The 10,651-nt window shown below is 46.8% G+C and overlaps 1 protein-coding gene across 1 annotated transcript in view; it reads left to right on the top strand.

Annotated features, from left to right (window-relative positions):
* Positions 1-10,651, top strand: part of LOC111536185 (structural maintenance of chromosomes protein 1A) — a 19,890-nt gene that overhangs the window by 3,952 nt on the left and 5,287 nt on the right. The window contains exons 2-9 of the mRNA XM_026452057.1: positions 4,416-4,604; positions 4,715-4,827; positions 6,126-6,329; positions 6,423-6,661; positions 7,311-7,569; positions 7,663-7,803; positions 10,033-10,115; positions 10,268-10,475. Coding sequence (XP_026307842.1) covers positions 4,416-4,604; positions 4,715-4,827; positions 6,126-6,329; positions 6,423-6,661; positions 7,311-7,569; positions 7,663-7,803; positions 10,033-10,115; positions 10,268-10,475 — 1,436 coding nt within the window. The remainder of the gene's footprint in view (positions 1-4,415; positions 4,605-4,714; positions 4,828-6,125; positions 6,330-6,422; positions 6,662-7,310; positions 7,570-7,662; positions 7,804-10,032; positions 10,116-10,267; positions 10,476-10,651) is intronic.

Raw genomic sequence — 10,651 nt, forward strand, 5'->3', positions numbered from 1 at the left:
TTTTTTTTTTTTTTTTTTTTTTTTTTTGAGACGGAGTCTCGCTCTGTTCCCTGGGCTGGAGTGCAGTGGCCGGTTCTCAGCTCACTGCAAGCTTAGCCTCCCGGGTTTACACCATTCTCCTGCCTCAGCCTCCCGAGTAGCTGGGACTACAGGCGCCCGCCACCTTGCCCGGCTAGTTTTTTTTTGTATTTTTTAGTAGAGATGGGGTTTCACCGTGTTAGCCAGGATGGTCTCGATCTCCTGACCTCGTGATCCGCCCATCTCGGCCTCCCAAAGTGCTGGGATTACAGGCTTGAGCCACCACGCCCGGCCTTGGGCTGCTATTTTTATGGCTGAGTAGAAAGGTGTTGGAAATCAGATCTTCAGTTCAAAGTCATATATAAGTTGTTTAGGGACAGTCTTGAGATAGAAATTATAGAGACTAAACTGTTCCTCCTTATCCACCAGCCCGACTAAACTTTTCTTTTCTTTCTTTTTTTTTTTTTTTGAGACAGAGTCTCTCTCTGTCGCCCAGGTTGGAGTGCAGTGGTGCCATCTCAGCTCACTTAACTACTCCATCTCCTGGGTTTAAGCAATTCTCGTGCCTCAGCCTGCTGAGTAGCTAGGATTACAGGCACACAATCGTGCCTGGCTAATTTTTGTATTTTTAGTAGAGACGGGGTTTCACCATGTTAGCCAGGCTGGTCTCAAACTCCTGACCTCAGGTGATCCACCTACCTCGGCCTTTCAAAGTACTGGGATTACAGGCATGAGCCACCGTACCCGGCCTCAACTTTTAAAATAATATCTATGTTTTTGGCCCGGAATGGTGGCTCATGCCTGTAACCCCAGCACTTTGGGAGTCCAAGGTGGAGGATCTCTGGAGCTCAGGAGTTTGAGACCAGCCTAGGCAGCATAGGGAGACCCTGCTTCTACGAAAATCCAAAAACTAGCTGGGCGTGGTGGCTCATGCCCATAGTTCCAGCTACTTGGGAGGCTGAGACAGGAGAATCACTTGAGCCAAGGAGGTCAAGACTGCAGTGAGCTGTGATACTGCTACTGCACTCCAGCCTGGGCGACAGTCAGACCCTGTCTCAATAAATAAATAAATAAGGTCTGGGCGTGGTAGCTTACGTCTGTAATCCCAGCACTTTAGGAGACCGAGGTGGGTGGATCACTTGAGGTCAGGAATTCGAGACCAGCCTGGCTAACATGATGAAACCCCATCTCTACTAAAAATACAAAAATTAACTAGGTGTGGTGGCACACTCTTGTAGTCCCAGCTATTCAGGACCACTCTTGTAGTCCCAGGCTATTGAGGCAGGAGAATCACTTGAACTTGGTAGATGCGATCTCAGCTCACTGCAAGTGAGCCCAGATTGCACCACTGCACTGTAGCATGGGCAATAGAGCAAGACTGCATCTCAAAAAATAAATAAAATAAATAAAACCTTTTTTGTTTTCAGATTCAAAATAAATAAAATAAATAAAATCTTTTTTGTTTCCAGAGTCTAAAATGAAGAAAATAAAAGCTGTAACTCCACTACTGAAAAGATAGCCACTGTTAATGTTGAAAACCTTATTTATTTGAATAGCTGATACATGCATGTGGTATACAATTTTTAAAATCCTTAAGGATATACAGTAGTAAAAAGAAGACTCCCTTGACCCTAGCTGCTTAGTTTGCTTTTCAGAGGCAATCACTGCTGTACTGTTTACATTTTCATATATTTGTTTCCTATGCCTTCTCTTCTCCCAAGTTTTATTAAGAAAATTTGCAAGCATATATGTGCATTACTTAGTCATTTGGAAGTAAATTACAGACTCAATTACATTTCACCCCTAACTGCTTCAGCATTCACCTCTTAAAATCATCATTCTCCTGTACTACCACTATTCAATGATCACAACTAAGAAAATTTCCTCATGTCATCAATTATCCAGTTTATATTTAAGCTTCCTTAACTTGCTCCCCAAATGTCTTTTTGTTATTTTGGAACCAGAGTCCAGTCAAAGTTTGTGCACTGTTTGCCTGTGTCTCAGAAATCTCTCATGTTTTGGAATGGTTTTCTCAACCTTTTTTTTTGGGAGGGTGGGGGTAGGACAGAGTTTTGCTCTTGTTGCCCAGGCTGGAGTGCAATGGCGCCGTCTTGGCTTACTGCAGCCTCTGCCTCCCGGGTTCAAGTGAGCCTCCTGCCTCAGCCTCCTGAGTGGCTTGGATTACAGGCGTGTGCCACCATGCCCAGCTAATTTTGTATTTTTAGTAGAGACGGGGTTTCTCCATATTAGACTGGTCTGGAACTCCCAACCTCAGGTGATCCGCCTGCCTCGGCCACCCAAAGTGCTGGGATTACAGGCGTGAGCCACTGTGCCTGGCTCAACTTTTCTTTTTAGACACTGACTTTTTGAAAAGACCAGGCCATTTGTCTTTGAGAACATCCCACATTCTGTGTTTGTGTTAAGATTTCCTCATAGAAACCTTACTGTGTTCCTCTATATTGTATTGCTGTATTTCCTAGAAACTGGAAGATAAATCTAAAGGCATGTTTAGATTCAAATTAGGCTGGATATGGTGGCTCATGCCTGTAATCCCAGCTCTTTGGGAGGCCACAGCAGGAGGATCACTTGAGGCCAGGAGTTAGAGACTAACCTGGGCAACATAGCAAGACCATGTCCTTAACAAAAAATTAAAAAAGAAAAAATAGATTCAGGTTAAATATTTTTGGCAAGATACATCATAAATGATGCTGTGTGCTTCATATTGTATCAAAACAGGAATATGGGCCGGGCGCGGTGGCTCAAGCCTGTAATCCCAGCACTTTGGGAGGCCGAGACGGGCGGATCACGAGGACAGGAGATCGAGATCATCCTGGCTAACACGGTGAAACCCCGTCTCTACTAAAAAATACAAAAAACTAGCCGGGCGAGGTGGCGGGCGCCTGTAGTCCCAGCTACTCGGGAGGCTGAGGCAGGAGAATGGCGTAAACCTGGGAGGCGGAGCTTGCAGTGAGCTGAGATCCGGCCAGTGCACTCCAGCCTGGGAGACAGAGCCAGACTCCGTCTCAAAAAAAAAAAAAAAAACAGGAATATGCTCTTTTTTTAGATGGTGGTAAAATACAGATAAAATTTCCTAAATTAGCCATTTTTAAAGGTACAGTTCAGTAGTGTTAAATATATTCACGTTTTTGTGCAATACGATCTCTAGAACTTTTTCATCTTGCAAAACCTGAAAATCTATACCCATTTAAAACCCCCAGGCCTTGCCGGGCGCGGTGGCTCACGCCTGTAATCCCAGCACTTTGGGAGGCCGAGGCGGGCAGATCACAAGGTCAGGAGATCACAAGGTCAGCAAGACTCTATCTCAAAAGAAAAAAAAAGACTCCTATTTTCCCCTCCTCCCAGCCTATTTTTAAATTTTACTTTATATTATTATTATTATTTTGAGATTGAGTCTCACTCTGTTGCCCTGGCTGGAATGCAATGGCACGATCTTGGCTCACTGCAACCTCCACCTCCCAGGTTCAAGCAATTCTCCTGCCTCAGCCTTCCAAAGTAGCTGGGATTACAGGCGCCCGCCACCACGCCCAGCTAAGTTTTGTATTTTTTTTAGTAGAGACGGGGTTTCATCATATTGGTCAGGCTGGTCTCGAACTCCTGACCTCAGGTGATCCACCCGCCTCGGCCTCCCAAAGTGCTGGGGTTACAGGCATGAGCCACTGTGCCCGACCCACTTTATATTATTTTAACATCATTGAGTTTTGTGTCTTGTTTGTTTCACCTATTGTAGGCTTTTGTCCATGTCATTAAAGGTTGTAGAACTATCCATTCTGTGAATATGCCATTTCTTTAGATTGGGTTCTAGCTTCTTTTTTTAAATTATTCTTTCCTCTTTTTTTTTTTTTTTTCCACTATTTTTTTTAAAGAGAGTCTTGCTATGTCACCCAGGCTGGAGTGCAGTGGTGTCATCATAGCTCACTGCAGCCCTGAACTCCTGAGCTCAAGCAATCTTCCCTCCTCAGCCTTCCGAGTAGCTGGGACTACAGGCGCATGCCACCATGCCCAGCTAATTTTTAAAGTTTTTGTAGAGACTGGGTTTTGCCTTGTTGTCCAAGCTGGTTTCAAACTCCTGGCCTCCAGCGATCTTCCTGCCTCGGCCTCCCAAAGTGCTGGGATTACAGGTGTGAGTCACTACGCTTGTCCTGGGTTCTAGCTTCTGGCTGCTATATAGTAACTGCAAGAGGACTGTTTTTCCTAAGCCTTTGACCCAGAGCTTTGGTTGTGCTCAGTCTTTATGGGGACAGAGGAGTAGTCTCTCTTCCCATTAGTCTGAGTACTGAGTGATTAGGGGACATTCTTGTTCGTCTCAATATCTTTATTCCTTTTCCTCTCCTCTTCATCCTGACTTTCCCTCTACTGCCTTGTCCCTCTTCCCTTAGGTAAGTCAAATCTCATGGATGCCATCAGCTTTGTGCTAGGTGAAAAAACCAGCAACCTGCGGGTAAAGACCCTGCGGGACCTGATCCATGGAGCTCCTGTGGGCAAGCCAGCTGCCAACCGGGCCTTTGTCAGCATGGTTTACTCTGAGGAGGGTGCTGAGGACCGTACCTTTGCCCGTGTCATTGTAGGTGGGTGAGGCCAGGCAGAAGGCTCTCCTTGGGTCCTGGGAGGTGGCTAGACTAGTGGACTGGAACAGGAAGGGGGCCTGACCCTTGCCAACTCATGCATTGTCTTGTAGGGGGTTCCTCTGAGTACAAGATCAACAACAAAGTGGTCCAACTACATGAGTACAGTGAGGAATTAGAGAAGTTGGGCATTCTCATCAAAGCTCGTAACTTCCTCGTTTTCCAGGTGGGCGTTTTTAATAGTTATTGGCTATCCCGTTTTTGCCAGACCATGTCCCATTCCCACTGTGCCTGCTCCATCTCAGGCTTTATCATCTCTCACTTGAACTAATGTAGCACCTTGTTCACTTGAGCTTCCCGACCTAAGTCTGGCCCCTGAGCCAGGTTCATCTTATGAGGACACACATTTGTTTTGTTTCCCCTCCCTTTTTTCCTTAAAGCATTTCAGTGATTCCTTATTGCCTTACAATGGTGGTTCTTAAACTAGTCTCCAGACCAGCAGTATCAACATTACCTGGTAACATGTTAGAAAATGCACGTTCTCAGGCCCTACCCTAGACTTCCCGACTTGGAAGAAACTGTGGGGTGGGGCACAGCAATTTGTGTTTTATCAAGCCATCCAGGTTATTACGATGCTGGCTGAAATTTGAGAACTATTGCCTTAGGATGAGATCCAAACGCCTAAGCCTGTCATTCGGGAAACACCATCATCAAAATCCAAATACCATCTGCATGTTCTTCTCCTCTAGCCTTGCACTCCAGCCTACTTAAACCATTTATGGTTCTGCAAATTCACCTGCTTTCTTTGGCCTGCAGGTCTTTGCATATTAATTTTCCTCTACATAGAATAACTTTTTCTCTCTCTCTCTTTTTTTTTTTTCTTTTTGAGATGGAGTTTGGCTTGTTGCCCAGGCTGGAGTGCAGTGGCACGATCTTGGCTCACTGCAACCTCCGCCTCCAGGGTTCAAGCGATTCTCCTGCCTGAGCCTCCCAAATAGCTGGGACTACAGGTGCCCGCCACCACGCCTGGCTGATTTTTATATTTTTGGTAGAGATGGGGGTTTTACCATTTTGGCTAGGCTGGTCTTGAACTGATCTCAGGTGATCTGCCTGCCTCAGCCTCCCAAAGTGCTGGGATTACAGGTATAAGCCACTGCACCCGGCCACCTTTTCTCTTTTATTTTCTTGGTTAGTTTCCCTCCATCTTCCAAACTCAGCACAGATGTCATCTTTGGGAAGCCTTCTGAGATAGATATCCCTATCAGTCTCCTACCCCCAAGCTTCATTTTGTCCTTTTCCTGTGCTGCTTCTGTTACTGCACGTAACACTTTCTTGTCTTTGTCCCTTTGGCTCCCTGTGCTCCTCAGAGGGCAAGGAATTTGTTCTTAAAGCCCAATGTGAAATGTGGCACCAGGGGCGTGGGAGAGAAAGTTGGTAACTTTTTCTGGATGAAGGAGTGGAAATGGGTAAGGTGAACTGGGCTGGCTGGGGTCTGAAGTGGAAGAGTGTTTTGACTTTTACTAGGGTGCTGTAGAATCTATTGCCATGAAGAACCCCAAAGAGAGGACAGCTCTATTTGAAGAGATAAGTCGTTCTGGGGAGCTGGCACAGGAGTATGACAAGCGAAAGAAGGAAATGGTGAAGGCTGAAGAGGACACACAGTTTAATTACCATCGCAAGAAAAATATTGCGGCTGAACGCAAGGAAGCAAAGCAGGAGAAAGAAGAGGTAGGTGGCCAAGCTACCTCTTGGCTCTGAGGGACCAGGATGGAGCCAGTGCCTTATCGATGCACCCCTGCCACCATTCCCCTGTTTGCACAGGCTGACCGCTACCAGCGCCTGAAGGATGAGGTAGTACGAGCTCAGGTACAGCTGCAGCTCTTTAAGCTTTACCATAATGAAGTGGAAATTGAGAAGCTCAACAAGGAACTGGCCTCTAAGAACAAGGAGATCGAGAAGGACAAGAAGCGTATGGACAAGGTGGAGGATGAGCTGAAGGAGAAGAAGAAGGAGCTGGGCAAAATGATGCGGGAGCAGCAGCAGATTGAGAAGGAGATCAAGTAAGAGGCAGACCTGGGCCTGCGACTTACGGGAAACCAAGAGGCCGTGCTGTTTATTAGGGTTCCTCCGAGCCCGGAGTTCAGTACCCATACTCATTTCTCTGTTATTCTCCTGACTTGCTTTTGTAAGAACCAGACACATTTCTTGACTTGCAGTTTAGACAAATAGAATATTTAAGCACTCAGGCCCTGGGTAGACAGGTGCTCAGATGAGGGAGAACTCAAAAGGGGTGGTGGCCTTGCCAAGAAGGAGGAACCAGTGTGAGGCCTAGCCAATGGAGTGGCTGAGAAGGCCTTCCTAGAAGAGGAAAACTGAAGCTAGAAGTTTAAAGGATAGGAATTTGAGGGGCCAACTAAGTAAATACAGGATGTTCTTAGGAGCTGTTAATGAGCATCCTGGCCAGGGTTGAGGCAGAGTTGGTAGCTTTGCCTTAAGGAGTCGCTGGCTCACAGATCCTGAAAGTCATACCTTTCAGGGAGTAGTCAGACTGCCCCTTTTTTTCAGGATCTGTGGGGCATCACGCCCTTGTTCTTTTAGATAATTCCCTGAGGTTGGCTCAGGGGCTCAAGCTCCCCTTTGGGTGAAAAGCTTGGGAACCCTCCCTTCTTCCATAGTGCTCACTGGTTTCCCCCATCCCTCTGGCAAAAGGGAGAAGGACTCAGAATTGAACCAGAAGCGGCCTCAGTACATCAAAGCCAAGGAGAACACCTCCCACAAAATCAAGAAGCTGGAAGCAGCCAAGAAGTCCCTGCAGAATGCTCAGAAGCACTATAAGAAGCGTAAAGGTGACATGGATGAGCTGGAGAAGGAGATGCTGTCAGTGGAGAAGGCCCGGCAGGAGTTTGAAGAACGGATGGAAGAAGAGAGTCAGAGTCAGGGCAGAGATTTGACCTTGGAGGAGAATCAGGTAAGCTCTGGAAGGGGTTGGCAGGGAGGAGATCCCTGGGCTGACATCTGCTGACTTGGTCATCCCTGTTCTCCTTCTCTGTCCCTAACACAGGTGAAGAAATACCACCGGTTGAAAGAAGAAGCCAGCAAGAGAGCAGCTACCCTGGCCCAGGAGCTAGAGAAATTCAATCGAGACCAGAAAGCTGACCAGGACCGTCTGGATCTGGAAGAACGGAAGAAAGTAGAGACAGAGGTAGGCTGTAGTTATAAGATTAGGGATGATGGTCCACAGAAAAGGATACAGGTTGAGCATCCCCAATCCAAAATAATCCAAAATCTGAAACGTTTCTGGTCTCAAGCATGTTGGATTAGAGTTACCCAAGCTGTAATGATAGTCTTTTTTTTTTTTTTTTTTTTTGAGACAGAGTCTCACTCCTGCCCAGGCTGGAATGCAGTGGTGCGATCTCGGCTCACCACAACTTTCGCCTCTCGGGTTTAAGCAATTCTCCTGCCTCAGCCTCCTGAGTAGCTGGGACTACAGGCGCGTGCCACCATGTCCTGCTAATTTTTGTATTTTTAGTAGAGATGGGGTTTCACTCTGTTGGCCAGGCTGGTCTTGAAATCCTGACCTTGTGATCCGCCCACCTTGGCCTCCCAAAGTGTTGAGATTACAGGCGTGAGCCACTGCACCTAGCCATGATAATCTTAATGATAATGACAATAGCTCACATCTGTTGAGCATTTACTGTATGATAGGCAGTGTTCTTTACATGTATTCACTCATTTAATTCTTCATTTATGATTACCTTTATGGAATGGCTACTGTTACCCTATCTTACAAATGAGGAAATTACAACACAGAGTAATTTGCCTAAGGTCACAAGATTATTGTTATTTTTGAGACAGGGTCTTTCTCTATCACGCAGGCTGGGGTGCAATAGTGCAACCATGGCTCACTGCAGCCTTGACTTCCCAGGCTTAAGCAATCTTCCAACCAGAGCCTCCCGAGTATCCAGCACTACTGGTGCTTGCCACCATGCCTGGCTGCTTTTTTTTTTTTTTTTTGTGGAAAGACAAAGTCTCATTCTGTTGCCCAGGCTGGAGTACAGTGGCATGATTTCAGCTCACTACATCCTCTGCCTGTCGGGTTCAAGTGATTCTTTTTTTTTATTTTTATTGTTTTTTGAGATGCAGTTTCTCTCTCGTTGCCCAGGCTGGAGTGCAGTGGCGCCATCTCGGCTCACTGCAACCTCTGCCTCCTGGGTTCAAGCAATTCTCCTGCCTCAGCCTCCCGAGTAGCTGAGATTACAGGCACCAGCCACCATGCCCAGCTAATTTTTGTATTTTTAGTAGAGACGGGGTTTCACCTTGTTGGTCAGGCTGGTCCCGAACTCCTGACCTCAGGTGATCCACCCGCCTTGGCCTCCCAAAGTGCTGGGATTACAGGTGTGAGCCGACGCACCCGGCCCGGTTCAAGTGATTCTTGTGTCTCAGCCACCCGAGTAGCTGGGATGACAGGTGGGTGCCACCACACCTAGCTAAATTTTTTGTATGTTTAGTATAGATGGGATTTCGCTGTGTTGACCAGGCTCATCTTGAACTCCTGAACTCAAGTGATCCGCCCGCCTCGGCCTCCTAATTTTTTTATTTTTATAGAGTCAGGGTTTCTGCTGGTTGCCCAGGCTGGTCTTAAACTCCTGCCTGCCTCTGCGATCAGCCTGCCTCGGCCTTCCAAAGTGTTGGGATTACAGGCGTGAGCCACTGTGCCCGGCCACTCACATAACTATTAAGTGTCAGAACCAGACCCTGGGCAGTGTAGCTCTAAAGCCCACACTCTTACCAAATATACTTCACTTACTGCCTCCCTGATAACAATATTGTAATAACAACGATAGACATGTCATAGTGTCCTAGGAGTGTACAGTGTTCCAGGCATTCTGCTAAGCACTTTTAAATATTTAAAAGAATGTTGGCCAGGCCTCGTGGATCACTTGAGGCCAGGAGTTTGAGATCAGCCTGAGTAACACAGTGAGACCCTGTCTCAAACTTTAAAAAATAATAAAAATTTTTAAAAGAGGAATGTGATAGTCATTAATATTAATAGCAACCCTATTATTAAGCACTTAATGTGTATTCTATGCAGTGGAGATTACCCACATTTTGCAGATGAGGAAACAGGTACAGAAAGGCCTGTGAAGCTTTATCTTGATTTGAGCCTCCATGGTTGGTGAAGAAGATGCCTTGGCTGAGTAGAACACCCGTGAGAGGTTCTGGAGATCTGGGAGGCCCCCATCATCAGTTAGTAGATCCAACCGAACACCATCTATGTCTGCTTTTTAGTAGGCCTCCTATATTAGTGACAGATTGTCCTGGACTGTTGGGCTCTTGGATGAGTGGGCACATAAGGGGTGTTATCTAGGGCTCCCGTGGTCTTGGCGTAAACTTGTACAGCCCCTGGTGATGGAATACATTTGTTTCCCAGGCCAAAATCAAGCAAAAGCTGCGGGAAATTGAAGAGAATCAGAAGCGGATTGAGAAACTGGAGGAATACATCACCACTAGCAAGTATGTAGCTCTGCAACTGTCCCCCTTACTTCCAGGCCTGTTCTTGTGACCCTACCTACCTGCCCATCTTCATGCAGGACCCCCAGAGCCTCTCTGAGCCAGGAGTATTTTCTCACCAGCAGGAGTAACTCCTGTGTGCCCTCACTTTGTAGGCAGTCCCTAGAAGAGCAGAAGAAGTTAGAGGGGGAGCTGACAGAGGAGGTGGAGATGGCCAAGCGGCGTATTGATGAAATCAATAAGGAGCTGAATCAGGTGATGGAGCAGCTAGGGGATGCCCGCATTGACCGCCAGGAGAGCAGCCGCCAGCAGCGAAAGGCAGAGATAATGGAAAGCATCAAGCGCCTTTACCCTGGCTCTGTGGTAAGAGCAGAGGGGGAACTCATTTCCTGAGTACTTACACTCACTGTCACACGATTTTCCCAGCAGCCCTGTGCAGACCAAGTTGCCAATCCCATTTTTATTGTCAGGGGAAATGAGGCTCGGAGAGGTTTAAAAAAGCACCGCTTCTAAGTGGAAGAACTGCAGTTCAAACCCAA

This window comes from Piliocolobus tephrosceles, chromosome 12 (assembly GCF_002776525.5).
Source record: "Piliocolobus tephrosceles isolate RC106 chromosome 12, ASM277652v3, whole genome shotgun sequence".
Lineage (NCBI taxonomy): Eukaryota > Metazoa > Chordata > Mammalia > Primates > Cercopithecidae > Piliocolobus > Piliocolobus tephrosceles.